Source organism: Dryobates pubescens, chromosome 22, assembly GCF_014839835.1.
Source record: "Dryobates pubescens isolate bDryPub1 chromosome 22, bDryPub1.pri, whole genome shotgun sequence".
NCBI classification, from domain to species: Eukaryota; Metazoa; Chordata; class Aves; order Piciformes; family Picidae; genus Dryobates; species Dryobates pubescens.
Window position 1 is genome coordinate 10,938,802 of NC_071633.1, and position 27,965 is coordinate 10,966,766.

General features: G+C 41.1%; 3 protein-coding genes and 2 non-coding genes across 5 annotated transcripts in view; all 5 read left to right on the forward strand.

Moving 5' to 3' along the window:
- DENND2B (DENN domain containing 2B) overlaps positions 1–4,083 on the forward strand; it is a 124,733-nt gene extending 120,650 nt beyond the window's left edge. Inside the window, exons 19-22 of the mRNA XM_054171666.1 lie at positions 494–605; positions 1,586–1,825; positions 2,756–2,842; positions 3,202–4,083. Coding sequence (XP_054027641.1) covers positions 494–605; positions 1,586–1,825; positions 2,756–2,842; positions 3,202–3,236 — 474 coding nt within the window. The 3' untranslated portion in view covers positions 3,237–4,083. The remainder of the gene's footprint in view (positions 1–493; positions 606–1,585; positions 1,826–2,755; positions 2,843–3,201) is intronic.
- Positions 4,084–6,059: 1,976 nt separating this feature from the next.
- On the forward strand, positions 6,060–9,490 carry RPL27A (ribosomal protein L27a). Its single transcript, XM_009905119.2, has 5 exons — positions 6,060–6,212; positions 6,523–6,586; positions 7,143–7,218; positions 8,040–8,214; positions 9,308–9,490. The coding sequence occupies exons 1-5, from the start codon at positions 6,210–6,212 to the stop codon at positions 9,434–9,436; spliced, it is 447 nt and encodes a 148-aa protein (XP_009903421.1). The 5' UTR covers positions 6,060–6,209; the 3' UTR covers positions 9,437–9,490.
- Positions 7,590–7,721, forward strand: LOC128898386 (small nucleolar RNA SNORA3/SNORA45 family). The gene has a single exon (XR_008462826.1). It is a non-coding gene; the product is annotated as a small nucleolar RNA SNORA3/SNORA45 family (small nucleolar RNA).
- LOC128898387 (small nucleolar RNA SNORA3/SNORA45 family) lies at positions 8,528–8,659 on the forward strand. The gene has a single exon (XR_008462827.1). It is a non-coding gene; the product is annotated as a small nucleolar RNA SNORA3/SNORA45 family (small nucleolar RNA).
- Positions 9,491–12,255: 2,765 nt separating the features above from the next.
- The window catches only part of TRIM66 (tripartite motif containing 66), a 41,991-nt gene continuing 26,281 nt past the window's right edge, over positions 12,256–27,965 (forward strand). The window contains exons 1-6 of the mRNA XM_009905120.2: positions 12,256–12,282; positions 12,628–12,802; positions 21,681–21,784; positions 23,886–24,033; positions 26,712–26,844; positions 27,447–27,563. Coding sequence (XP_009903422.2) covers positions 12,256–12,282; positions 12,628–12,802; positions 21,681–21,784; positions 23,886–24,033; positions 26,712–26,844; positions 27,447–27,563 — 704 coding nt within the window. The remainder of the gene's footprint in view (positions 12,283–12,627; positions 12,803–21,680; positions 21,785–23,885; positions 24,034–26,711; positions 26,845–27,446; positions 27,564–27,965) is intronic.

The window sequence follows — 27,965 nt, forward strand, 5'->3', positions numbered from 1 at the left end:
CTTGTATGATTCCCCAAAAGACACACCTGGTGAATACTGGTTGCAGAGCTAAAATTCTTGTGTCTACTTGCTTTTGCTGAACAAGCATTAAATAACATGAAAAGAGCAATAAGGGGAAACTCAGAAAACAAGATATGCTAGAACATAAGTGAAAACAATTGTACAGAACCAAAGAAGCTGCCTAGAGCAGCTGTGTGTACATGTAGCTAGGCTTGGCACAATGTGTATTTAGTGAAAAACAGCAATTTGGACTCTGTCATGGAAAGACCTGATTCCAAGATTATATATGTTTACCATGCTCTTTGGATTATCATTCTTGACTTTAATCTCATTAAAACATGACAAATTTTGTTTAGAAATATATGACAATTGCACATAGGTTTTTCCTAGTAGGTATGAAATACTTTGGATTTTAAACTTTGCAGAAGTATTTGCTGTAGTTGTTACATAGATTAGTGTGACCTAAATATTTTCTTTTGTTTTCCTCTCTCAGATGGATGATGAAGACACACTATTACCTAGAAAATTGCAAGCTGCTCTGGAGCAGGCTCTAGAGAGAAAGAATGAGCTCATAAATCAGGATTCAGATAGTGATTCTGATGATGGTAAGTTCATTTGGAAACGGGGACTAGCATAAACACACATGCAAGCAGTATTTTGACTTTCCATCCATGAGAAATAAAGATGGGACTTCAGTGCTCAAATAGTTTTTGCACCATCAAAGATAGTCTCTGAACACAGAGGGAAGGGGACTGATAGCATCAGCCGACAGTAACCCATTGTCAGCTGTTTTAACTTCTTTGAAAATGACATGCACTCTCATGAGTACCTCTACACTTTTATGCACAAGTTTGCAATTAACTTGGCTCTGATTCAATCCAGATAACTGGATGTGCTTTGGGGTGTGTCTGAGTTTGGAGCTGTTCTTGGTGTGTTCAGGGGAGAGAAGCAGGTACCTCTGGAAAATAGTTTCAGTGCAAGAGGGGCTGACTTTCCTCTGAAGGTTCATGTTTCTCTCAAGCAATTATGCGAACAGCCCTGGGTGAATGTAAATGCCTGTGGTTAAATGGTATGAAACAGGCCCTTCTTCAGTTTTTGAAATTAATTTCTAGTGTTACACATGTAAAACTGTTTTAACATCTCAGGAATTATGAAACTCTAAATTCTACAACATATCCTTTTTGATCTCTTCTTGTTAAAGGCTTATTATCCCCAGAAAAAAACCTTTTATTTCTAAGTATTCAGAAGCCTCTCAAGAAAACTTACTCAAGAGTTAAAATATGAGATACAATTCTGATGAAGCACCCACAAAATTTTTAATACTCTGAGCTCTTTCCTGAAGGCTTGTATTTCTTATTGGCTCTTGGGTATGAGACACCAATTATGTAGACTGGTGCTCCTGATGGTAAAGCTGTGATACTCTTGAATGTATATTCCAGTCTGCAGGGAGCTAGTACAACTGCTTTCAGTCATTGCATGGCATTGTTAACTTGCTAGATGTCAGTACCTGCCCCCATGTGGATGACAATGCTGACAGCTCGGGTAGCAGCTGATTTTAGTGTCTTATTGTTGCCTTGTTTTGCAGAATGTAACACCCTGAACGGATTAGTGTCTGAGGTTTTTATCCGATTCTTTGTGGAGACAATTGGCCATTATTCCCTGTTCCTAACCCAGAATGACAAAGGAGAGCGTGCGTTCCAAAGGGAGGCTTTCCGTAAGTCTGTGGCCTCCAAGAGTATCCGTCGCTTCCTGGAAGTTTTCATGGAATCCCAAATGTTTGCTGGCTTCATTCAAGACAGAGAGCTGAGAAAATGCAGGGCAAAAGGTAAGGGTGGGTTTGTGTCCCACAGTGTGGTGGTTACTCCTGCTGGCACGGGTCCCGTGCTGAGGATCTCGACTGTCAGGGCCAAGAAAATTAGCCGTGGCTGACAAATCTCCCCAACACTTTGTCCGCTTCCTGTGTGCTTCAGTTGGGCTGTGGTGGTGGGTACACAAAGGATTTAGCCACAATATTCACATCTGAGCGCCTCGAAACACTCGACACGATGGGAACGGTGCTGCCCATCCCCGACGGGAACCTGCTCGGCGATTATTGCCAGGAGTTCGCTGAACAAAACTTGATAGGCAGCAGACGCTTCCAGAGCGGCCACGCTCCGCGCCGCAGACAGGGCCCGGGGCCGCCGCTGCAGCGCCCCCTATAGGACCGGCGGCAGTGGAGGTCCGGCTAGCTCAGCTGAGCCGCTGCGGAGCTCGGTGGGTGACCGGTGCTGTAAGGCCGTGATAGAGTGGCGGCCGTGACCGCGCCTGGCGAGAGCGGGAAGCGAGGCTTGGGGTGTCACGGCCATGCTGGGCCAGCAGCGGCGGCATGCTGTTTTCCGCGCTGCAGCAGCTGAGCGGTGGGCCCAGTGCACGTTCCGGAGCCGAGGCGGTGCAGCGGGTGGCGTGGCCGATCGGAGGGCGGGCGGAACGGGCAGCAGGCCTGGGCGAGGACGGCCCTGCACTCCGGGGTGCTGCGGGGACAGCAGGCCGCCCGCACCCTCTCGCTTTCCATCCCTAAATCGGTTACCCTCACGTACCGTCCGGGGCTCGCGTACCTGCCTTAATGCCACATGAAATGGTACAGTCCCTTGCGGTAGTGGATTTACAGTGTTAGAAACAAGGGACTGCAAAAGTACAAAGTTGAGACTCTGCAAAAGTGCCGGGGCAGAAGTTTCAGCCCAGCCCGGCTCAGCGCCCTTGTCTCCTCTCTTTACAGGGCTCTTCGAGCAGAGGGTTGAACAGTACTTGGAGGAGCTTCCAGACACAGAACAAAGTGGAGTAAACAAATTTCTGCGAGGCCTTGGTGAGAAATTATTTAGACGTGTTTCTGAAATTATTATTTTTTTAAATTTAAACAAGCCTTACCTGAGGTGAAATTAGATAGGCAGTTTCAGTGTAACAGAAAATATGAAAACAGTGAGAGCACCCTTAAAGCTGACAAGCCCAGATTTAATTATGATCCCTGTTAACACTTTCATGTGGGGGCAAGGTAACCAAGGAGGAGAAAAGGGAGGCAGCTGCCCTCAGTATTGTTAGCTGGCAGTCCCTGCTGGCACTACTCTGCAGCTGTGACAATACAAAATTTGACCCATTTGTTGAGTAATTTTTGATTGCCTTTGGCTTTTCAGCAGATAATAGAGACTGATGGTGTGCTCTCTTTAGGAAACAAAATGAAGTTCCTTCACAAGAAGAACTAACTGCTTTCTGCTGAAATAACCAACCCAAAGACTGTGTATGCTGCTGCACCTGAGACAGCTGCAGCAATTCAGAGTTGGATGCAGGAGGAGAGTGGAGCAAGCTGATGGTGGCTTTATGTGATGACCAACGCCGTTAGCATGTCAATGATGGCTCCTCCGTTTGGAAAGAACTTGTACATAATGTGCTGTAAGCTTTTGTAACTGATTTTGTAATGAGCAAGGAAAACTGTGGTAAATATTTGTATATTCCTGAGAATAACAGGTGCTTTTTTTTTTTCTTTAGTATGAATTGAGTTATGCTTGGTGCAAAAATGAATAGCTGATTATGTGCAGCTGACTGTCTCAGCAGAACCACTGACTTGAGGGGGTGTTTGTGAGAGCTACACTGGTGCCTGGATACTGCGGGGGATGAATGAACTCGGGTATGTGGGAGAGGTTGTACACATGGGGGCTGCTTTCATGTGCCAGAGTCATGGGTTTTTGTTTTTGTTTCTTTTCCTGATTAATTTTAAAAGAAAGATAAACAACAAAGTAACTTGATAACAAGGTACTTGGTTCACAATACAAAACTACCACTGGGTTTGAATTCTGGTCAGTAAACTACTTGTAATCCATTCTGCATTAAGACTGCTAAACCTGAGGGGATCTCAGTTCTTTGACATGCAAGCTGCAGCGAGTAGGTACAGTACATCCTTTCCTAATGTATGTATGATTTTTAATAAACTCTGTAAATACACCTGGTTGTTTATATTCATTGCAAGCCTCTCCAGTTTCTGATGTTGTGTAGGTATAAAACTCATAACTTTCCTGTGACTATTAAAATGAATTTGCAATTAAAATACAAACTGGTTATTGAGAGCCAGACTTTTACAGGGTTTGCTATTTCACAACATGTAGTTTGATATTTTTTTTTCCAACATTTTTCGCTGGGGCTGAGACAAAGAATTTTATATCCTTGCTGTGTTAACTCTATCCTAACAGAAGCATCTTTTAAAACATTTTACTTTGTATAGGTAAGCAGCAAATTAGTTTCTGTCATTGTATCATAGATACTGCTCTTGTCAGCTTGGTTTTGCACTATGTTGGTTACATGATCAGAATACCCTGAATAGCTTGCAGCAGACAGCCTCTGCCCAAATTCTTGATGAGATGGTCACCTACATGTCATTAATCTGCTTTTGCAGTAGTTGCAGTCTGTTTAGGAGATGCTTTCATTTCTGTGAAGACTCTTCAGTGGAGAAAGGAATGGTTAGTTTACCAGGTGTGGCCTTCTGCACTGCTGGGCACGTTTCCCAAGTACCACATTAATCAACAAGATTCTGTGTTTTCACTTACTCTGAAGATGTAAAATTCTTGAGTATACTTGCAAGTCTGACAGACAAACACTTCATTTGCAGCATGATTTATTTAGATTGGCTTTGAGGCTTGCGCAATTCCTAACCTGACAGTGGTTCTGGTTTGCTATCAGCCTCATAGAGTAAAATTGAGGGATTGTTCATTAGAAAGGTGAAGTAATTTCCTTTTTTTTTTTTTGCAACTCCCTCACACATACATATACAAAAACTTCTGAAGTGTACATGGAGTGTAAGATAGCAAGTGCTTTTGATTCAATGGACACGTAATCAGTCAATTTCTGAGAGTTTATATGGAGTGAATTCCAGATACAGTTCTTTAGAGTGGAAGTAATAACTTCACTAGTATAGGTGGATTCTGGACCTTTTACAAACAATGCCTGCTGGAACATATACAGGGAAATGCATTTTTAAAGAAGTATACTCAAGAAAACAATGGCTGAAGCATCATCATCTAAAGTGCTATGAAGTTGCTACAAAGGCCAAGAAGAAGCCATGGAATGCTGATGTAAAAGTGTCGCTTATCTCCCACTATAGAGCTGTTTTCCTGTACCTGCACTTTAAAAATCTAAGTAGAAATGTTTTGAACGTTTTATTACTCATCAACATCTCCCAGTTCTTGTAATGTGAAAGAGGACTGGACAAGGTGAGACGTTTCAGGAAGTGTCTTGGTCCTCTCTATGCCTATATAAAACAATTTTTGTGTTACTCTCAGGTCTGCGTTTGAAAGGATCAGTGTATTATTTTGCCTTCTGCATGGTTAAAAGAAACGGTATTCCTGAACATGGCACATTACTAGTTGCACTATCTAACGGAGAAGGAAATCCTTGAGAAACCCAAATCTGGTGGTGAGCCCCATGTTTTAAATTGATGAAGATTTGTTTAAAGCATTACAATGTAAAATACACGCTTGAGAAAAAACAGGCCCCAGGAACTGTTACTGTAGTGTGGCATACGGTTGTATTCAAGAGTATTTTCCCATTGTTACTGCTATTTAATAAAGTGACCAAGCATGTACATTTTCCTCAGTTCCTCTTAAGTCCTCCTGCTACAGATGACAGAGGGAAATTAGTTATACCTGTAGTTAAGAGGAAGCAGTACTTAACGCGGTCTGCCTGCCAAATTCCCCCACCGGCCGGAGCGTCTGTCTAGAGCTGCGCTTGCTCCCTGCTCAGCACAAGGCGGGAGCGCCCGGCAGAGCTGCAGTAGGAGATGGTGGGGGCAGCCCAGAGGCCGCTGTGTCCCCTAGGGAAGCCGTAGGTGATCGGCTAGCGGTGCTGGCGCTGCAGTCAGAGTCAGAAAACACCTGAAAAGCTGGCAGGCCATACTGGCCAGCCACCAACTCCTGTCTCCCCTGAGCGGCTCTGCTCGCCGTTCGGCTGTCTCCGCCTTCGCCCGCGGTCCCACACACACCGCAGCCCCAGCACACGCATCTGCTCACCCCGCGCGGCAGATCTCGCGAGACACGAGGCTCAGTCCCCTGCCCATTTCGCGAGACAGCCCTGGCTCCAGGTGCCCCAGTGAAGTCTCGCGAGAGCTCGGCCTTGCAGCCGCCCCCGCGGTGCGTTCCCCTGCTCTCGCGAGCACCGCGCTCTTTCTCTTCCTTGCTCACGCCGACAGGATGGTAGGTGCTGCTGCGGGGCTCTGCCGCGCCGGGCTTGGGGGAGGCGCGGCCGCCGCCCCTCGTTCCCACGGCGGGGGAGTAGAGGGAAGAGTTAGAGAAGGTGCTTCTCCGGAGCCACGGCTGCTTGGGGAGGCTGCAGGGGGGAGCGGCGTGGCGAGGCCGCTTGGGGCCGGGCCGCCATGGCGCCTGGTTGCGCCGCCGCTGAGGAAACTGCGGCCTCGGAGCAGCGCCGGCCCCGGAGAGGGCGGGAGTTAGGCCTGCCTCATATTCTCTGTTGTGCTCACAGCTGCTCTTTAACACTTTTCCGCAGCCATCCCGACTAAGGAAGACTCGGAAGTTGAGAGGACACGTTAGCCACGGCCATGGCCGAGTCGGTAAGTGCATGCTCGTCGGTACCGCCCTACCGCTGAGGGGGTGCTGCCCTCCTCACGGGACGCAAAAAAGTGACTGAGTGCAGGATCCCACGCACACCGGGTAGTGAGCAGTACTGAAGGCTACAGCGCGTGTGAGTGACGCGCATGCTGTGGCGCCAGATGCCACAGTGATGGACTGATCAAAGTATTGCATGTTCTTTAAGGCCTCGCTGGATTTTTAACTTTGCGTTGCTCAGGCAATAGATACTGATTGTGTGACTTCCACAGTGGTTTATGGGACAGTGCTGTGTTTCTTTGAGCATTCTTGCCTTGTCACCTCATTTGTGCTCCCATTCATGTCTTTATGTACTCCTGTAAGATAATCAGAGGCATCTTATGGTTTCTTTTTAAGTCTGCAGAGTTAGTTTTCAGTTTGCTCATCTTCTGAATTAATCTCAATTAAGCAAGAGAGGATAGAATCAGAATCATTAGCCTAAATTGGCATTGCATATGCCTTTAAGGTTAAGCATTATGTGTAATGGTCTTAGTATAACAAACTTTGAATTTTTCATTTTAGGCAAACACAGGAAGCATCCTGGTGGGCGTGGTAATGCTGGTGGTATGCACCATCACAGGATTAACTTTGATAAATAGTAAGCTTACATTTTTAATGTATACTAGCAAAATATATAATCTTAAAGTAGAAACAACTAAATTCTGTATGTGAATAAATACCTAGAATTACAAAGAATTTTGTTTAATGTGAAGTGTGGCATCATAGCTACAGGCAGCTCATGACCCCAGTTACTCTAAAATCAAATGCCTTTCCCCTTCAGCCATGTGACTTGTCTTTAAGAGCTCTCTGCAGCATTTGGTAAACTTAACCAAACTTGCCTGTTACAATATGGTCCCTTAATGATGCACACACAAAATGTTGGGTAAATTTAAAATGTCACGTTAAATCCAAACTGTATCCTATTTAAGTGGCATACTGTAAAGGTAAGGGATATTGTCTTCATTTATTGCCGAGACTAGAGTCACATCTGGACACTGCCTGTTGTCCTGGTGTGCTAGAGTACTCGAAGAGTAACTGCTAATCTATATTCACTGGCTGTGACCATACTTGACTCAGTCAGTCACCAGGTTAGTGACAAGAGTGATGAAACTCCTCAGGCAGTGCAGCCCTCCCTGGATTCACAGAGTTGGGGTTGCCCTGTGCAGTGCTACTAGAGACTTGGCAGTGAAGAGAATTGTGAGTTTAAGGAACAACAAACTTCAACAGAGTAGTTTTCCTTGGTTGAGACACTCATGACTATTACACTTAAAACTGTGCATACTAATACAAATAAAAGTAAAATGTGACATTTTGATTGCTTTGCTAAAGTAAGAGGCCTGCTTTGCTGTTAATTTGCAGTGCTGCTTGTTCAGGATGAATTTAAAATGTGATCTAACGAGGAGTGTGTTTCTTTCACAGTCACCCTGGATACTTTGGAAAAGTAGGCATGAGACACTATCACTTGAAGAGGAACCAAAAGTTCTGTCCAACTGTCAATTTGGATAAGCTGTGGACACTTGTCAGTGAACAGACTCGGCTCAATTATGCAAAAAATGAGGCTGGCCTGGCCCCAGTCATTGATGTTGTGCGCTCGGTAAGTTTCTGCCTCATACTCAAACCTGCAGTTCCTGGGCACTTAATGTCTAACTTACCTTTGCATATCCAAGTAGGAAAATGGTGAACTGCGAATAAGGTATAATACTTGAGTAGTTGTAAACTTCACAGGACAGGTATCTTGGCATATAAGTAGTTACACAGCTGCTACATTTTTTGTAAGAACTTACTCTCATGCTTGTGTGTGATATGGACAGGGACATCCCTTATTTGGGGAGGTGGTGAAAGGTTCTTCAAATCTTGCTGAAATCATGTATAAAAATGTGGCATTTACGTAAAGTTGCCTCTCTAATATCGAGACTAGAGTCACATCTTAACATGTTTGATTGTCTTGGTGTGCTATAGTTCTCGGACATGAACATCTGATCTCTATTCACTGGCTGTGATGTCTCATATCTCAGCCAGCCACCGAATCAGTGACACAGATTAGTCTGCCAAGTGGTTATGTTCTGCTTCCCAAAATAAGATAACCTGTGTTGGCCAGTTACCGTGCTTCTAACGAGTGATGACTTCAATAGCTGTAGCATTTGTGGACCTTAGACTGTGATTTTCTTTTAATGTAGGGGTCAGAAAATAAACAAGGCTTTCAGTGGTAGAGAACAGCTCCTGCTGTGAAAGCTTGCAAAAGATTTGGTTGTACATTTAAAAGGTGTTCTGTTCAGAAGTGTGAGGCTGTCATACTGGTCAAGAGCATTGACCAGAGTCATTGGGTTACAGAGTCTTTGAAGTGTGGCTAACTGCTCTTCCTTTCAGAAAAGTGGGGATAATTTGGTGAGCTCTACCACGTTTCACAGAGTTTTGTGTAGAGGGAATAGTGAGGGCAGTGGGGAGGAATTCCAGCTTCTGAATTGCAGGAAAAGTGTTGGCAGTTTCCACTTTTCTCTGAACAAGTGCAACCCTGCTATGTTGTGCAGGGTGTCTTTTCTTTTGTTTGTACCAGTTTTGCCTTGGGGACAGGTACTGGATGGGGTTGTGGTGATTGTTTCGGCTTTTCACTGGTGCATGCTAAAAGACAACTGGTTGAATACAGGAGCCTGCAAGCTGATAACAAACAACATGTTTTCATTTTGTAGGGCTACTACAAAGTCCTGGGCAAAGGGAAGCTGCCCAAGCAACCTGTAATTGTGAAAGCAAAGTTCTTCAGTAGAAGAGCAGAGGAGAAGATCAAAGAAGTTGGTGGTGCCTGTGTACTTGTGGCATAAAAAAAGCGCCTTTGTTTTGTTCAAATTTTTTGAATAAAGGCATTGTGTAAAATATGTTGACTTACTCAAGTTTCTGATTATTATTTTTTTTTTAATTTTCTGAACTTGTCTAGGCACTATTCACACTTAAAAGTCTTTTCTGCTTAGTTATTTCTGGCAGGTTTTGATTTGCGACTTGACTGCTTCTCATGTACAAATTATAGAATTGTTAAGGTTGGAAAAGACCTTCAAGATCAAGTCCAACCATAGCCCAACTACCAGGACCGCTAAACCGTATCCTGAAGCAACACATCTATATGCTGCTTGAACACCTCCAGGGATGGTGTTTCCACCAGCTCTCCGGGCAGCTGTTCCAATGCCTTACCACTCAGTAAAGAAGTTTTTCCTAATGTCCAGTCTAAACGTACCGGTAGGCACCGTGCCCGTGCATAAGCTCCGGGAGCGCTCCGGGAAGCGGCGTTCGGCCTTCCCTCTCCGTGGCACCGGCACCACGGGCTGGTCGCTTCTGCAGCGGCGTCGCGGCCGCGTTTCCAGCGCCGCCTTAGCCCCGCCCCGTGGCTGTCACTCATAGCCGCTGTGCGCGCGGGGCGGCCGTTGTGCACGCGCCTTCCCCTCACAGCCGCCGCCCTTGGAGCCGCTCGTGCTTGTCGCGGCGGCTGTGAGGGGCTGGGGCTGCTCCGCTGCCTGCGCTGCTTCGCTGCCCGCCAGCCCGCCCGCCGTTTCTTGCGGTAAAACACTGCCCGAAGGGGATGCATTTACCGGCTTAACAAGAAACTGAGGGCTGATAGCAAGCCCCCAAGGATGGCTGTCCACAGTGGCCAAATGAAGGTTTCTTCCTATATGAAATCAGGAAAAATGAGAATGCTAAATGAGCACCAGCTAGCTGCTTGAATGTAAAACCTCTTCTCTTTTTGTTTGTTTGGAGTTTTCTTGGTTCTGACTGTTGGGTTTTTTTAGGTGATAAACATACGTGGGAAGATGGGGGTATTTTATTTGTATTCAGGGTTTTCCAAATTCTTGGCAAGCTGCAATGCTGCTAATGAAGCAATTGCAGACAAAACTGGTAGAGTTAATGTCACAACATTTTAAAACGAGCCTCCTGTAGTAACATCCACATCTAATGGAAGAAGTTACAAGGAAAATAATTGGTTATGCCTGAGAAAAAGGAGCACAGGAAATTGAAAGCCTTGAACAGAGAGTCTATCCCTAAAACACAGAAATGGTAAAATGAGAAGAATGCATCATTACTGATGTCCTTTGTGTAAATAGAATGATGCTTTACTGCAAATGCAGGCTTGTGATATCTGGATGTTTCTCTTGGATCTGTGTTGGGGTTGACTTTGCCTACCCAAGGCTGTGCCTGATTGTTTGGTCCTGAGGCAGGTCCCATACTTGCCTCAGCAGGAAATTTTAAATGGTTTTTATCACTCATCCTTCCCCCGCTCTGGTCCTGGGCTGTGGATTCTCTCTTTAAACAATGTGGTAGTCTAAGACCTCAACTTCCTACTGCAGAAATTACATGTTTTTGTAGATGCTGGTTTATCTTAGCAACAGTAGGGGAAAGAAACAAAGGTGAAGTCAGCTGAGAAGCTGTGCTGCTCTAATGACATTTGCCTCTGAACGATGGTTGATGAAGATGCAGTATAGGCAATGAGCTCATTTAATATGCACTGATGCAATGTTTGTTAATGAAAACACAGGTACAGTTACCACAGCTCATTTCTAAAGGTACCTTTAGTTTTGAAATTACAATTGTAAATTTTGGGGGTAGGGTTGAACTTAGTCTAAGTTAATTCAGTAGTGTTGGTTGATATCTAGCTGGTTTCAGAATGAATTTTTGATACAAAGTATGCTGAAGACTTAAACATATGGTCCATTTTTTTTCTAAAGTATTTTAAATAGCAATGACTGATCTGGTGGTGAATTTCTGAGGTATTCTTAAATCTCTTGCATTATAGAAAAACACCCAAAAGACCCACTTAGTAACCGTTTCCATTGGAATCTGCCCTGAGATGAGACCCCTCAAGAGAACACACAGCCCAAAGATTAGAGCTGCTGCTCTTCTGTGCTGTGGAAATCTGAAGATCATAGCTGTAAGGTATGTACTGCTGGTAGCAAGGTCACCTTGCCAAGGCAATCGGCATCTACTTGGGACTGTGGCCCCATGGAGTTTTGGTCATCTGGAAGTGTGATTCCAGGGCAAATGAGATTGTATTTACTTTTTCTTCTCTGATGCAACTTGCAAAATTTTCCCTTTGCAGTTTGTAACTGATCAACATCTCCTCAAATCTCATAATTGAGGCTAGAACATACAATGATGGGGGTTCAAAAGGACCTCTGAAGATCATCTAGTGAAACCTCCCTGCTAAGTCAAGTACCCAAATGTGTTCAGGTGGGTTTTGAAAGTCTCCAGAGGAGACTCCACAGCCTCCTCGGGTAGCCCGTTTCAGTGCTCCAGCACCCACCCTCAAAGTAAAGCAGTTTCTCCTTAAGTTCAAGTGAAAGGAAAACATGAGCTACAAAACTTTCAATTGACCTTGGGGAGCATAGGTTGGCAGAAGGAGCAGTGTCCTGCTTGTGGAAAGCTCAGGTTTGGTCTCTAAGTTATTTCTACAAGGAAGATTGGCAGAAGATGCTGTACATTTATTAAGGCAGTTTTCTAACATTAATTGCTGAAATGGTGGACAAATGATCAGTTATGCTTATTATTTGCTTTACCTGAAAACTACAAATACTGAGGTGAAATTGTAAAAGCAGCCAAAAAATACTGTAATTCTTATTGCACAGTTTCAGTGCTTCTAGCAGGAAATGTGTGGCATATGACAATTCAGCCTGGTAACAGCTCTGTGAGTAGATCAATAATGCAGATTTCTTCAGTTTTTACAGAAGTTGCAAGTACTATAGAGAGGTAGTGGGATCATGGTTTGTAAACCTTAAACCACACTTTCCTGCACAACAATCTGCTAAGACATTCTTTTTTTTTTTTTAAAGACAAAAAAGCAGGTATGTGATTTTCGGCTGCAAAGAGCTTCCTCTTTCTTTGCAAGGACTTAAAGAAATGTTGTTTAAGAGGGTGCATCCTGCTGTTGCATTCTAGTTTGTGCTTTAGCGGTCAAGGGTTTTGTTAAGTGAAGGGGTTGCCATTAGCCATTTTGCAAGTCATCATGTTTTTGATGTCAAACTTCATGAAGCCAGAAGAAATAGAGACCCTGGATCTGCTGAGGAATTGTTTGGTGTGCAAATGGGACTTGTGGAGGAGAGACCCCAGAATGTTACCTTGCCTTCATTCCTTCTGTAAGGACTGTCTTCCATATTTGGTTCAAGGATATAGCTGTATTCCTACTGACTGTGAAGTTCTATATGAAGGTAATACTTAAGATTCTCTGGCTTGTACTCTTTTGTATTGCAGTAATGCAAAGACAGATGGATTGAGAAGTGTTTTTGTAGTGTATTTCTCTACAGCACTGCTTTAAAAGAATAAAGGATGGGATTTAAGATTTGCATGAGCAGGGGGTGGTTTGGGAACAAGCGTCCTTCATTATGTTTTTCATCCAACAGCAATGTTTTGAAGAGAAATAGTACTCTTGGGCAACATTTAATATTTTCCAGAAAGGGCTAAGGTTCAGTTACCATGTGTGACGTTCTGAATATTTGAATTGCTTGGCTCGATATAGGAGTAGATGCCATAAGGTGGTTTCTAGGCTATATTTTTATCTAATCTTTTGGACATGTTGGACCTTTCAGTGGTACCAGTTTGGATCATATTTTTATCCTTCCTTCTCTTTCCTTTCTGCACACCTTTATCTGTGCCAAACACCAACAAAAACATCCAGTTCTTTGTTCCTAACAGATGTCATAATAATTGTTATTAGAATGTGTATTGTGGTGCACTGAAACTTTTATCTGATTATAACTGTGGTTTCCCTCTATCTGAACCACTCTGGCTGTAGGATGTACAGTACAGTTACAACTCAACAAGCTGACTAAAATGGTGAGGACAAGAAACATTTTGTGACAGTGGCTTTTGAAATCTGAAGTTATTTGTACAGTTTTTGGTTGTGATGTTAATAGAAAGTATGAAACTTTTTGTTTGTTTGTTTGTAATAAGACTGGAATCACAGAATATAGTCATTTTAACTGAATGAATAAGAGGCATTATTTGCTATCTCTTCCATGGCAGATTTTAGAAACATGTAGGAATAGAAGATACCTTCCATGAGGTGATGGCAATCTGAATTGATGAGATAACATAAACTAGACAAGTTCAGGTTTGAGAACAGAGATTGTTAGGAGGTGACTATTGAAAGGCAAGCAAAACACAAAAGCTAAAGGAAAAGGGAATAACTTAAGAGCAAAGTTAAGAAAGGCTGTTCATATGTAGGGTACAGACAGAAAAAGATATAAAGGTAGAAGGCAAATAGAGCCAAGGAGTCATTTCAAGTAAATGTCACCTTAAAAATTTTTAATGCCAAATCATAGTTGACTTGAAGTCTGAGGGAGCTACTTTATAATCAAATACTATTGAAAACAACCACTTTATTACTTTTAATGTATTCTCATTTGACATCTAAGCCATTGCCCTATCCTCCTTGTTTCTGTTTGCCAGGTGGAAATGTGAACTTATACCTCTTGGTGATCTTGGCTGAAGTGCAGCAAAAGGTTCTCATGAGTTGTTAAAATACTGGTCACTTCTTAAAGCTGAGTGGGTTGGGAATTACTTGTTTGTAGAAGACTGGGACAAATACTAGTTTATTTCTGTATTCTTGAGGTTTCTCTGTTTACTTCCTCAGTCTCTTGTAGATAGGAAACTTCTACAGGAAACAGCAAGATTAAAGAAATAAAGAACAGTGGTGACCCAGTAAATGAAGTGAGACACCAGGTGCAGAGACTCAGTTAATATATGAGCAAGGAAGGCAGCAAATCCCAAACATCTGTGTCTGTTTAAGTCAAGGACTGAAACTGCAGCCACCGTAGGTCAAGCAAGATAAATTTGTGGAATCTTCTGATGGTCTGATGCTAAACATTGCCTGTCTTACCTGCACTGATGGCTGAGTTATGGGCAGTATGCTACCAACTCAATTTTCAGTGTTATCTTTAAGTGCGATCATATCTAAGTCCCAATGATAAACTGTAAATACAAGTGCTAAACCAGTTTAGCTGACTAAATATGAAATACTGCTTGTAAGAAAAATGTGTTCCTTACTCACTGAATTCTTTAAGCAAGACAGAAGAATGGAAAAAGTGAACAAATTTCCAAGTGCAATCAATCTGACATTTGCTACAAAAGCATACTTGAATTTGCAGGTTTGGGTATGATTTACCATAAATAGCACTGTACTAACATAAAGCTCTCTTCTAGTTTATTATTGATGTATTAATGTTGCTGAGAAGATGGCGGTAAGTAGTCCTGATCTTTGCCAGGGATTGATGCTGAAAATTTACCTTTATACCTCTATGTGTTTAAGATGACTATAGCAAAAGCCCTGAGATAGCCAGAGCTCTTATGGAAATGCTGCACACATATCAGAATTTATTAAAGCTCTGAGAGTTTGAATGTAATTTGAGTGGAGAAATAAAATGCAAGTTTGGCTCCTGCACATCCTTCTTATATGAAGGAGACTTTAAAACTCTTAGTCATTCTTTTTCTGTAGGCAGGTGCCAGTCTCCTATTTTTATTTGTCTAACAGAGGATCCACATTCTCCTCTGCAGATCTGCATGTTTTTTAAAGAGAGAGTGGGTAAGAAAAAGAGAGAGAAAATGTTCTCATCTCCTCAGATAGAAATTTCTCAGAAGAGGACTTTCCCAGGCTCCTGCCTGTGTGAACTACCACTCAGTGCAATGTGAAAGCATACAGGTTTAGTCTTGCATGGTGCCTTGGCTGCTTGGGTCTGGCTCTTTCTCACTGAGTTCTGAACATGGTCAAAACCAGATTCATCCAGATTCTGGCGCTTATCCCTCCTTTCTGAATTGGAGATGGCTGCCAAAATAAGTTGCTCTTTATCTGCAAATATTCCTCTCAGTAAGATGTTCAGGGGGTTAAATTGTTGATTGAATGATTTAAATTGTTTAGTTGAACTATTTAATATGTTTTAGTCCTTTAAATATAGCCATAAGATTAATTTCAGAAGTAGCTAAAGGAAGATCAGTGGAGGTGCATTGCTGTGAGAAGTCTGTGATTTTGCGAGACTGTCTCAGCTTTAGGGTTGGAGGTTTTTTCCCCTTAAAAAAATAAGAAAAATCATAGGTGGTCACTGCTCAATGGTAATTTAGAGCTCTGAGAACAAGGCAGATCAGGAAAGGTGCATGGGAATGCCTTGCAGATTTCTGCTAACTGGTATCAAGCCCTGGTATTATTTGCATTTTGAGTAATTTGTTTAACCTGTAAGTTACACTTTTATGTTTGTAAAATGTGATTAATGGTTACCCACCTTTGTAAATTGCTTTGGGAAGTGGTAAGTTTATTGTATTGTGTTTCTGTATTGAGCTATACTTTTTTTCTCCCCTGAAATTCTGTTTTTACAATGTGCTTTGTCCTTCTATGCATCTTTAGGTTGGATAGCAAAAATCATGGAATGTGACAGTGTAATGTCTATCCACATTCTGTACCGCAGTCAAAACCTGTCCACATCATGTTAGCTTCCCACATGCAGGAGAAGGTCTGAGCACCTTTCTTAAATACCAAGAAATGTCACAGGGTTATGTATTAAAGAAATGCCAACTGATCAGATAAAACAAAGAGAAAACGTGCAAAGGTGACATCAGATAAACTGCTGACAATTGTCCACTTGCTGTATTTTATTATTCACAACTGAAAACAGACTGTTCTCTTAAGCTTCTAAGGTATGCATTGTATATAAACGGGGACCCCTAATTGTGGATACTAGTTAGTGAGGCAATGCAAAACTCACCCAAGCATTGGTCACACTTATATTTAATGTGTTCAGAGATATATTCAAGGGCATTTACTTCAAGGAAAAGATTGAGTTCTAGGACTCCTTTGGCTCTGGGGTCATTTTCATTATGATGTTTTGTCATGAGAAGCATGGTGTACTGGCTAAGGAGACTTCAGGTGTCATCACACAGTGACTTGCCTTGTTCTAAGTCTGTATGTAAAAAAACCCCAAAACCTCCAACAAAAAAACATGCACATCTACAGAGTTCTTTAAACACTGTTTAGCCTTACAGTGGAGTAGAGTTTGGCTGTTTTGGAGTTACAGCTTTTGTATCTCCAAGACCCAAATAATCTTGTTTTGATGCAATCATATGAGGCAAGTGATGCAATGTATCACATCAAGTAATTCTGAAGAACACCCATTTGCTTTAATTGGATCCACTTAACACCAAATGCATGTTCTATTTCTAAAAATGGAAGTAGAAAGGTAACTCTAAAGAGGGAAATTGTTCATCATAGATATATTTAGTAATTTTTAAAAGAATGTAAAGTTAGTCAGCCCTTCACACTGTTCTTCAGTGGCCATATAGAAAAGACAAGTGAAACAATGGTGGGTTTCGTTATATAAATAGGAAGCGGTAGAGTGGGAGGTTGTCTTCAGAACTGTTTCCTATAACCTATAATTGGGTCTCCAAGGAAGTGTAAATTATGCCTGAAGCTTGAGCTGTAGCTAATGCTCTCCGAGAATAATTATTCTGGTAGTTGTTGGAGGCAAAAGAGCAGAGGAAAAGGTGCAACATGTGGACAGCTAGTATAAATGTGGTGTGTATGATAGCTCTACTGTTTGTTTCTTTATGCTAATCAATTCTCCTGATAGTGATGGGTTAATTATCTGCATTGATTTATTTCTGAGACAACCATCTTGAGGGTTCTTTCTATTGAAATCTGACAAGATTGGGAGACCTCAAAACAAAACCATGAGCTGTGGCTTTTAGTGTTGTCTTTGTACTCACTTTCCATATGTGGTGGAGAGGTTACAGTTTGCACTTTCAGAGAGGATTGCTGCAAATTATCCACAGCTCTATCACTTACAAATTAGCTTGTTATAGTACAGGTGGAGTAAGAAACTTGAAAGCACTCAGAAATTTTAGTTCTTTTGTTATCCATGCTTCTACAAAGGAACACTCTGTATGAGGGTCACTGCTTTGGTGTCTGCTTACTATTCCCTGGGTCCAGTGCAGTGTGTCAGCTTTCATTAGCAGAAATGAAAGTGCTGTGGGATGTGAGATACCTGACCTGTGGGGAACTAGGGCTTGAATGTTTTATGGTAGAACCTTGTTGTTTCCTTAGAAGCTGATTTTGGATATTCTAGGTGTAGAGCTGGAGAGTCCAGACTGAGTATCTGTGCCTGACTACTGAATCTGATGCCTTTGAATTTTTATTTTCCCATACCTGTTGTCTAGTTACTATTGCTGATGGGAGTATGAGAGTGAAAATAAGCATATGACTTACGAAAGAGCTCTGCAAACCAGTTCAGCAAACGTCTGCTGCTGAAGCTTTTTGGGGCTCAGAGATGTCTGTACATAAACATAACACACAGAGAGATATGTGTGTGTGCCTGCTGCTTTCTAGTGCTCGTGGCTTTTGTAGTGCTGTTCAGGTGCATTAGCCTACTATGGATGGTAGTCAAAAGAGTAGCGGAACCTTGGAAGGATGTAGGTGTAGGACTATGCCTCTAGCTCCCTCATGCGATGAAACTTTGTGGGAGTCTATTCAATACAATGTGGTCGTCTATTCAATACAATGTGGTCTTCAGTGACTTCAAATCTAGCTGGTATCTCAAAAACACTGAGGATAGCTTATATGTGGTTTATTTGGCAGATAATTCTGAAATAGGGTTTTATTCTGTATAACACAATGAAATAGGACTTAAATCCAACATTAGGATCATTGCTAGGCTTTCTAGGTCATCTCTTTAGCAGTGAAAAGTGATGTCATAAAAAATGATTTCAAATGATAAGCAGCAGGAGGTAATGAACTTCTAAAAAATAATTTGTGCAGATGTTCCTACTTCCTTCCTACCAATATAATTGCCATATACAAATAGAGCATGTCAACAGCTCTCTTAGCTTTTTGCTACATCTGAAGGTTTTGGTAACAATAGTGGACTTCGTTTGGGTATCATGATTGCCCCACAGCTGAATTTGGTTCCTGGTCTCTTAATGTGTAAACTGTTGTTTGAATCATGTAATTCCATGTTGAATTGCTGTTTAGTTGCAGAAATTGCATCATTCTCATACGTACAAACACTGAGTCTCTAGGGCTTCTGACGACTCTTCCCTTCACCCACGGTGCTGTAATAATGATATATTTAAATGAGCTGTCTGCAGACTACAGGTTCTTAAATTAACAATGTTGTTTAGAGGCAGTGGTAAAGTAGGAAGGCAAGAAAAATGTTTAGGGAATGGTCTGCTAAGTGTAACGTGGGAGTGAATGGCTTTGTGAGATCTGCTACTCCATGGATCTAGAAAAGCTCTTCTCTTTCCTTCTGCATGCTTGCTCCAGGTTATTCTGAGGACTGAGAGAAGATCCAGGCAAGCAGGGATGTTGCTGTTCATTCTCTCTATGGGATTTTTATTCTACTACTTCAGGAAAAATACAACCAAGGCAAGTTAACAGAGGCCTGAATGAGAGGCAAGGGCAAGAAAGAAGGCAAGAGAGAAAAAAATATGCAGCTGTCAAGTGGCTCATTCCATCTTTCTGCCCTGGTGATTTGTCAGCAGTTCTGGCTGAAGGAGGGGGAGCAGCCCCAGGTCTGATGTGATTTCAATCTGCAGCATGGCTGAGCCTGCTTCCAGGGAGCGTGCTGTGTGTGCATGCCTGCTTAATAACCACCCACTCTGACACAAGTGACTGAGTGTGTAGCTCTCTGAGTGACTAGTTATCCAGAAGACAGGTAAGGGGTTTCTAGGAAATTGTACTTTACTGGTGATTTGCACTCTGAGCATGAGCACAGCACTCCCTTTTTACCGTTGAAGTAGCTGCTGCTTGTGACTATTTGCAAATATGTATGTGTAAGGTTTGCTTAATTTCAGGGTAAGTGCTTCACAAACCATTCTGTAGTGTGTTTATTATGCTAAGTTATCTTTAGATTCTTTTGGGAATTTATATTGGATAAGATTAGGCATTTCCAAAGAGCAGTTTTTTATTAGATTGAAAAGGAATCAAATAAGAAACCTAATTAGCTGAACAAGTTATGATCTCTGAAGCTACCACATTCAGGGATTCTCTCTTTTAGTAAGATGCAAAATCATCTCTTGTGCTTTGACTGATTTTAAATATAGAATTCAGTGTTAGGACAGGGGAAAAGGTGCTTACTTATTAGTCCTTCTATAAGTGGGAGACTACTTCCAATAAAACGTTGCCGTGCATGGTGTCCCTCTTTATATTTCCTGTTAAAGGTTATGCTCTTTGTTCTGATTTTTTTTTTTTTTAAATTAAGCTGAGGGCTGTACATGTCTTTTATTCATCTCCAGGGAGCTTTAGATTTTAAATCATTATAATTCACAGTTACTTGGATATTTGAGACACGCTTTGACATTTACACCATCAAAGCCCTACTTGATGGTCTGTGGTGGTGTTCTGACTTACATGTATGTGACTCACTCCATGTGTATTTCTGGAGCAACACTGATTTCAGTAGAATAACTTGAATCTAAGATCTCAGAAAAAAAGTGTCCCATGGCATCCAGGACATGACTTTTAGATATCCCCTAAAATTAATTGTCAGTAAAGTCATCTACCTCCAAAATCATGGCTGTTCCATATTTCTTAATACCACTGCATTTCTCAATATATGTAAGGAGGCTTTTATGCAGAACTGGAATCTGTGCATCATATATGTTTTCTTTAAATACATTTAAAAGGATGGTCTAACTAATTGTTGAATTAATGTATTCTTTGTATAACATATTTTATACTTCACTGGTTTGTAACAAATTGTCAGAATTTGAAGTTCACATGAAGGTACCTGAGGCCATGAACATAAATATCATTCACTTGGTATGGTTTGATTTAAGATTCTGCATTAACTGAATAGTGTTGTAATGCAGTAAAACAGTAACTTCAATATTAACTTTTTCTACCTTATGTGATGTGTAGAAATAAGTTGTTCTTGCTATGGCAAAATTCTGAGCACTGCATTTCAAAGAATCACAGAATCCCAGCATGGTGGGGTTGGAAGGAGGTAGTCTAGTTCAACCCCCCTGCTAAAGCAGGTTCACTCAGAGCAGGCTCCACAAGTTTGTGTCCAGGTGAGTTTTGAGTTGCTCCAGTGAAGGAGATATTTAGTAAAATGGGAGACTCTCACTCCTCTTTCTCTATAATAAAGTAATTAGCAGAGGTTGGTTTTGTTTCTCAACAAGCAGCTGTTCCCAGCAACCTTTTGTGTGCTCACCTGAATGGCATGTGTAGATGAAGGAACATCTGTGAGAGTCCTGCATTTCTTTCTTCAGAAAGTTACTTGTTGATACTTTCCCCTTTGGTCAGTTTGTGGCATATTGTATAGAGGTTTTCTCTCTGTATTAGCCAGATCAAGAGCTGACACTGCTTGGGCAATGCTGTTATGAGAGTAAGAAACTGGTTCAAAGTCTCAAAGGGCTAGATGCGATTCCCTGTAAAGTCAGTAGATGGTTTCCTATCAACAGCACCAAGAATTAGAGCATGACCCATGGGACTTATTTGAGAAGCTGCTTGCAAAGTAGGTATTTTGCTTCCTAGCTTTTCAATCAAAATGTATCTGCCTTTTCATTGTTACTGCTGTTAAAAATGTGTAGCTTTATAAGGTGCTCACAAGGAAATTTGAACACTGACTCACCTTCTAGGAGTTAGCACTACAATTCACTGGTGTTAGTTGTATGCATCATTTACAAGGAGTAGGAGGGCACTGTCTGTATAACACATCTTAGGTACTGCAGTGCTTCTACTGTCTTTATATTTCTCCAGGGGACCAAATTGTTAACCGATACCTAAAACACACACACAACTGTAATGTGGGAAAGCATGGAGATGTTTCAGTGTGACTATTATAAAAACATTCTGTTGTCCTAAGTTGTAAGATATGATGGTGACTAGCTACCAATATTTCAGTTAAAAATGTGATCTTTTCAGCTGCACTCCTTATGTTATGGATGCAAAGTAGAAGAGTTTAAAACACTGCTACAGATTGAGTGTGATGTAAAAAAAAAAACCAAAGAGCCAGGAATCCTGAGGTGTGATTTGTCTAATTTTGTGGTTCACATGGCTGGTGTACATGGTCTTATTTGTAGTGTTCTTGTTTGTTAAAAATTCAGGTATCCTTTGCTGCCCTGTGTGCAAACAGACCTGCTTTGCAAGGGATGTAGTTGAAAATTTCTTTATCAAGGACTTTCCCACTGGTAATTCAGCTATGGCAAAGGTAAGTCAAAACCACTAAGCTGGATGCCTTGTGAATTGCTGAAACACTACCAGATGAACACTGTTTAAAAACAGAGCAAACTGTGTTGAACAACACTCTTGTCTTGTTTGCTTGAGCAGCACTGTAATTACCTTCCTCCTAGAGGTGGGCATACTGCCTGCCATAGTGCTTAAATTTTATTTGAAGAATTAGTTAGACTATATACTTAAAATACAATTGAGTGATTAAAAATTGTTGGTACTAGTGGTGTGGGAGTGGATCTGTGACCATCAGTGTACTAGGAAGATAGTGAAACTCTTGGATACCTCATTGTCCCCTTTCTGCTCTCAACATAAAGTAAATAGAAGCAGACAATTGGCTGGATGGTTACACCAAGATTACCCATTAGATCCTGTGGGCAAGTATAATTTTCTGATTGTTTTAATGATAGAAAAGGTTACATCATATTTCAGTTTCCCATTGGGGAATAGAAACAAAGGGCAATTGGAAGGCATAAGATGCTACCTCGGCCTTGTATTGACACTGTACATCGATGGTTTTCACATCCATTAAATACCCAGTTAACAGCCAGGACTAGTTTCACAGTTTTTTAGTTGTCACTACTTTGGGTCATGAGGATGGCCAGAGAAAGGTGTGTTTCTGCCCCCTCCACTACAAAACAGTGTTGTGTTATTTGCATAAATAAGAGTGATTGCAAAATGAGATAGTATTACCTGTAGCTGGGAATTAAAACAGGTGAAACCTTGTTAAAACTATTTTGTAATCTGCTGATTGTGTTAACCAAGGGCTGAACCAAAGCAAGGGAAGAATAACAAAGAAGGAGGGATACTGGACTTCACTTTCTGTCTCTTTTGTGCTTTTAGTGGGGCTGTAATTCTTCCCTGTTACTTGTTTCTGTGTTTCATTTTCTCCACTTTTAAAAAGATGTGTAACCTAATCCTTTGAGTTTTTATCTTACTTTCTTTTTGTTGATAGTTGTGTATCAGTGAAGCTTGCATACTTGCTTTTAAACCCCTGCCCCCAAAACTGAAGCCACAGCTTCACCATCAGTGATATAAAAAGCAGAAGCCCCACCTCATCCAACTGAGACACAAATGAACTGTCATAATTTTTCTTAATTTTCCTAATATGTTCAAATGGGAATCTGTCAAGGCTTGTAACAAAGTGTTTGGAAGCAAAATGTTTCTCAGTGTGTAAGACAGTGATGCATTAATGATAGAATGTGCTATATACCAGCAGCAGGATTTTCAGAAATATGCAATTCAGAATCTCTTGCCCAAAAGCCCATTTCCAGGCAATAAATAATGTAACTCTGGGAACATTTTGTGCTCCGCAACTAGTGTAAGTCATGTTAACACAGTACAGTGTCAATGTAAGTTGTAGTCAGACTGACAACTGAAGTGTTGCAGGCAAACCTGTGCTTAAGCAGTTCTGGTTACTGCAGAGAAAGCAGAGCATCCCTCAACTTTTGACCTGTTCCCTAAGCTGTCCCTTCATGGGTTGCTGATAGGCTATGTTTGACTCTTATATTTCAAATATTTACTTGTCAACCTAGAGTATCTTTTCTGAGGTAGAAAATATCTCTACATATACATATGTGTATATATATTTATAGATAATAGAAGTAAAATGTCTGCTCATTTGATGTGTTAAAGCTGTCATTAAGTAGTACAACACTAACAGAAAGAGGTTACAAAGCACACCACCACTTGTTTTCAGAACTAACCCTCCTTAACTGAAATGAGACAAGCCTTATCTCATAGTTTCATGGCCTTTTCAGTTCACAAACCATTATGATTTTCCTTCTGACTTCAAGTCTAGCATGGAGCCTAGGATTTTGCTGAGTAATTCTTGCATCATGGCATAATTATGCTTGATTGTGCTGGAGCACAGGACAACCAGCTTGGTTTATGATCTTCAAATGTCGATTTTATTCTATTCTCTTTTACAACAATAACCAGACTCTTAAAATCACATGAATTGCCTTACTCTGAGGAAGAAAAATGTTAACCTTACCAATCTGAATCATAGTCTATTAAACCTAGTAGTTTGTATGGCTAATTTTTTATCCTTGTGTCATCCCTGCACTTTATGTTCTCAGATCTGTGCTACGTGTAAAGAGAAGCGACCTGCTCACAGTCTCTGTACAAGCTGCAATAAGTGGTTGTGCAGCTCATGTACAGAGGAACATAGACATGGCAAGGAAACTGGAGACCGCTTCCTACCTGTATCCTTGAAGGGCTGCACAGGTACTGAAGACACACTTTGAAATTTGGTTTCTTCTCATATTAGTTATTCAGCTGAAAAAGAAGCAGTTGCAGGCTCTGTGCCACAGACACCATGCTGTATGACTCAAGTATATGTGTGTGTCAATGAGAGATTGTGATTTTTCTGTATCTTTAGAGCCATTACCAAACAAAATTACATATTAGTTGAAAAATGTTGGATATTTGTTCAATAGAAACTGTCTTTCCCGCATGCCTTTTCAGTCTGTGGAGTGACAGGCTGGGGTTTAGTAGGAACTGATCTTTCCCTCTCAGTATCTCTGTCCTCTTTTAGGTAGTTTCCTCAAGGAAACTACTGTAAAGGCTTTCCTGTGCTTATGAACAAGGTGCAGGAGGGAGAGTCACAGACAGAAAAAGCTGTAATCATTATAGGATGTTCCTTTTCTAAGCCTGGGATGAAAAATATAGTTCCTGAGTGTGGCTACTTATATTGTCATCAGCAAGCACAAATGAAACACCCACTGGCAAATATGTCTCAACCCTATGCAAAGAAAGGATTATCAGCTGCTATTACTGCTCATTTTCTTTGCTTGTGTGCCAGAAATCTGCTGCAGAGTATGCTAACCTAAACTTAGGTAAGCAATTTGTAACCTGAAATAAGTTTTGCAATATTATACAATGATTTAAATTTACACTTTGCTCATGTATGAAGTTATAGCTAGAGTTTGTGCTGCACTTCTTCATAAGGAAGATGAAGGACAGAACAAGGGATAAATGTAGGAGTAGCCTACTGACTATGCTTTTAATATTATTCTGTTTTCTGGCTTTAGCATTTTGCTTATAGAAGCCTATAATTTGTTTTCCATAGATGGAGTTCTTTTAAGTCCTGGTTGTAGGAACAAAGATTTTAAAACTTTTATTAATTATTCAAGAGACCCACCTGAGATATAGAAAATATAGGCTGTGAAAAATGGTGACTTGGATGAGGTTAATTCAAAATTTAGGGCAACTAAACTTTTCCTGTTCTTCAAGAGAGCTTCTTTTCAAGAAGATAACATGGATAACTGTGGTGAAGATGCTCCTAGAACACACAGGCTTGTGTCCTTGTTTAGTGTCTGATTTGTAAGAATTCAATTGATTTTAAAACTGAAGAGTGTAGCTTTGAGCTGAGTATAAAGTAGGTCAAGAATACCATGGCTCAGTGGCAGTTCTCACTGATACATCAATTGAATCAGGGAATTACTCGTGGCAGAGGCTGGGAGTCTGTGTGTAATTAGATAACATTGATTTTTATCCTTAGTGTGCTTTTGAAATCTTCTTGTCTCTTATATCTAACACAGTACTAAAAACCTACAGATTTCTCTGGGATGATTACAATCACCCAAAGGCTAAGAACCCTTCAGAGAGAGAAAAATGGAGAAATCATTGTATATGATTGTGATTAAGCTTCATTATACTTGGACTGTAAAGACCACATCTCATTATAAGTTGAAGCTTAATATGGCTAATTTGATCCTGAGTTTTCAGAAAAACAGCCTGTGTGCTCTGCAGGTGCTGGATACTTAGAGGAGCTTTACCAAGTCATGAAAATTGAGATAGTTATTATGGGCTTTTTATTTTTCTTTAAAGATATAATATGTGACTCTGTCGGAGAGGAAAAGATGAGCTTCGACTACAATTCCACTATGAGAATAATTGGCTAGTGTCTTTGTAGGAACACCCTGAAGATACAATCATGTACTTTTTTTTTTTGTTTCCATATATGTCCCTACATGTTGATAACATGGGTGGTTTTGTGGACAGGGCATCTGAACACTGACCTGCATAAATCTGTCACTGTGCTTTAGCATTGCTTCTGATTTTTGACCATTTTAATCAATAATAATAATAATAATAATGGGTGGCCCTTACACTGGCTAATAAAATAAAGCTCTGGAGTCTGTGTTTCTCAAAGTCCAAGGAAAGAGCTTCACCCTCCCTGCCTTAACTACTGATGTGGATGTACCTGTGAATGTCTATGGTTTAGTGGTTTATTTTCACATTCTTTCACTGGCAGTGTTCCTTGTTCCTAAACCAGTTCTGTTGTGTCCAGTACAGAAGACAAGAATCAATGGTACTGGAGCGATGTGTCCCCTTTGCATTCCCACTGTCTATTCTTCATCACATTGCTCCTTAGAAAATCTTTTTAGCAATGGGTTTTACTGCCTAATATCAATATCCCCTGGATGCTGAATTTTGTGTACTGAATTTGCAACAAACAATTTGGAAATCAGTTCCTTGTGTGACTTTTTAGGACCCAAGGACCTCCTTGCTTTTCTGCATTTGCTTTTCTATATTTTACAATATAGTTTTGTTAGCTGGTTTACCAGACCAGGACATTCAAAGTTATCAAGTAGGTGTCCAAAATCATGACAGATACTTAAAACTCATGAGAGTTTTGAGAACAATAAGAATTTGTTTTGATTACTTGTTTCTGAACCCCTTTGATGTGCTCAATTTGTAGGGTGTATAAGGCCAGGAAAAAAATATTAATGAGCTCTGGTTCATATAATCTGATGGTCCCAAAGTCTGCTTATTTTAAAAATAGCACTGAGAAATTCAATAAAATTATGAGAATTTGGCAACTCTTTTTTTTTTTTTTTAATTTTTCTGGACTATAAGACTAATCCTTGCCAATGGCAACATTGCTTTATATTCCTCAGCAACTGCAGATGAAGCAAGCAAGTTTTCTGTGTTTTGTCCAGTGCACGCTCAAGAGCCACTCAAGCTGTTTTGTGAGACCTGTGATACCCTTACGTGCCGCAGCTGCCTTCTGACAGAGCATAAGGAACACAGGTACCACACATTGCTAAATCATAATCCTATCTAAAAGTAGCTAATTTAGATTTAGGAATGTTCATCTCTGTTTCCAGTCAACTGAAGTTGCAGGCTTAAAAGTCACAGCAAACAGAGTTCAGTTGTCTTATGCCCAAGAAGTGTAACGCAGGGGTCACTGCCCTCACAGAATCACTCCCTGCTCCCAGCAGTGTGTACCTTCCTCATTGTATTATTTGCCCAGACACATATGCTTCCTGTGATTGTCCTCAAAAGCAAAAGTTGAACTCATAACTTAGCATGGGTCAAATAGTTTGGTCTTTATCAAAGTCATCATGACTGTACAGGACCAGACTTACCAATGCTTAAGCATACTGCTTGCCAGTGGAATTGTGTAAGCCATGTAAGGAACTGTCTGTAGAATAACACTTGTAAGATGAGCCTGCCTATATGAGGAGCAATTAAGTTTAGCTGTCAGTGAGAACATTTGTAGCAGAAAAGAATCAGGGGACTGCGTCCAGACAAGTATTAAGACAACTTGACCCCTAGACTTATCACCTGGGAAGCTGACTACTTACCAACAGAAAAAGACAATGGTTTGAGAAGGTCCCTTTCTTTCACAGGTTCAAACATCTTGATGAAGCTTTGCAAAATCAGAGAGTGATCCTGGAAAATGTCATAACTAAAGTGGAAGACAAAAGAAGGGGCATTCAAGTGTCAACTAAACAGATTGAAGACAGGTAATGTTCTACCCCCATTTTCCTCCTCTTTTTTTTTAAATGAAAGTGAGTGATTAGTAAAAAATACAATTTTCCTTAAATGTAGGTTAGCAGAAGTAAAACCAGTGACAAGTGGTTTCCCTCAGGGGTCCATAGTGGCGCCGGTGCTGTTTAATATCTTCATCAGTAACACAGACAGTGGGATTAAGTGTATCCTTAGCAAATTGGCAGGTGACACTAAGTTGAGTGGTGTGATTGACATGTTAGAGGGACAGAATGTCATCCAGAGGGAACTGGACAAGCCTGAGAAGTTGGGCCATGTGAGCCTCATGAAGCTCAATGTGGCCAAGTGCAAGGTCCTGCACCTGTGTCAGGGCAACTCCTGGTATCAAGACTGGCTAGGGGATAATGGAATGGAGACCA

Excerpts from the sequence above, each read along its gene's own strand:
- RPL27A (XM_009905119.2), top strand. Across the intron at positions 7,219-8,039 it reads AGGATTAACTTTGATAAATA|TCACCCTGGATACTTTGGAA; the intron begins GTAAGCTTACAT and ends TTTCTTTCACAG. Across the intron at positions 8,215-9,307 it reads TCATTGATGTTGTGCGCTCG|GGCTACTACAAAGTCCTGGG; the intron begins GTAAGTTTCTGC and ends TTCATTTTGTAG.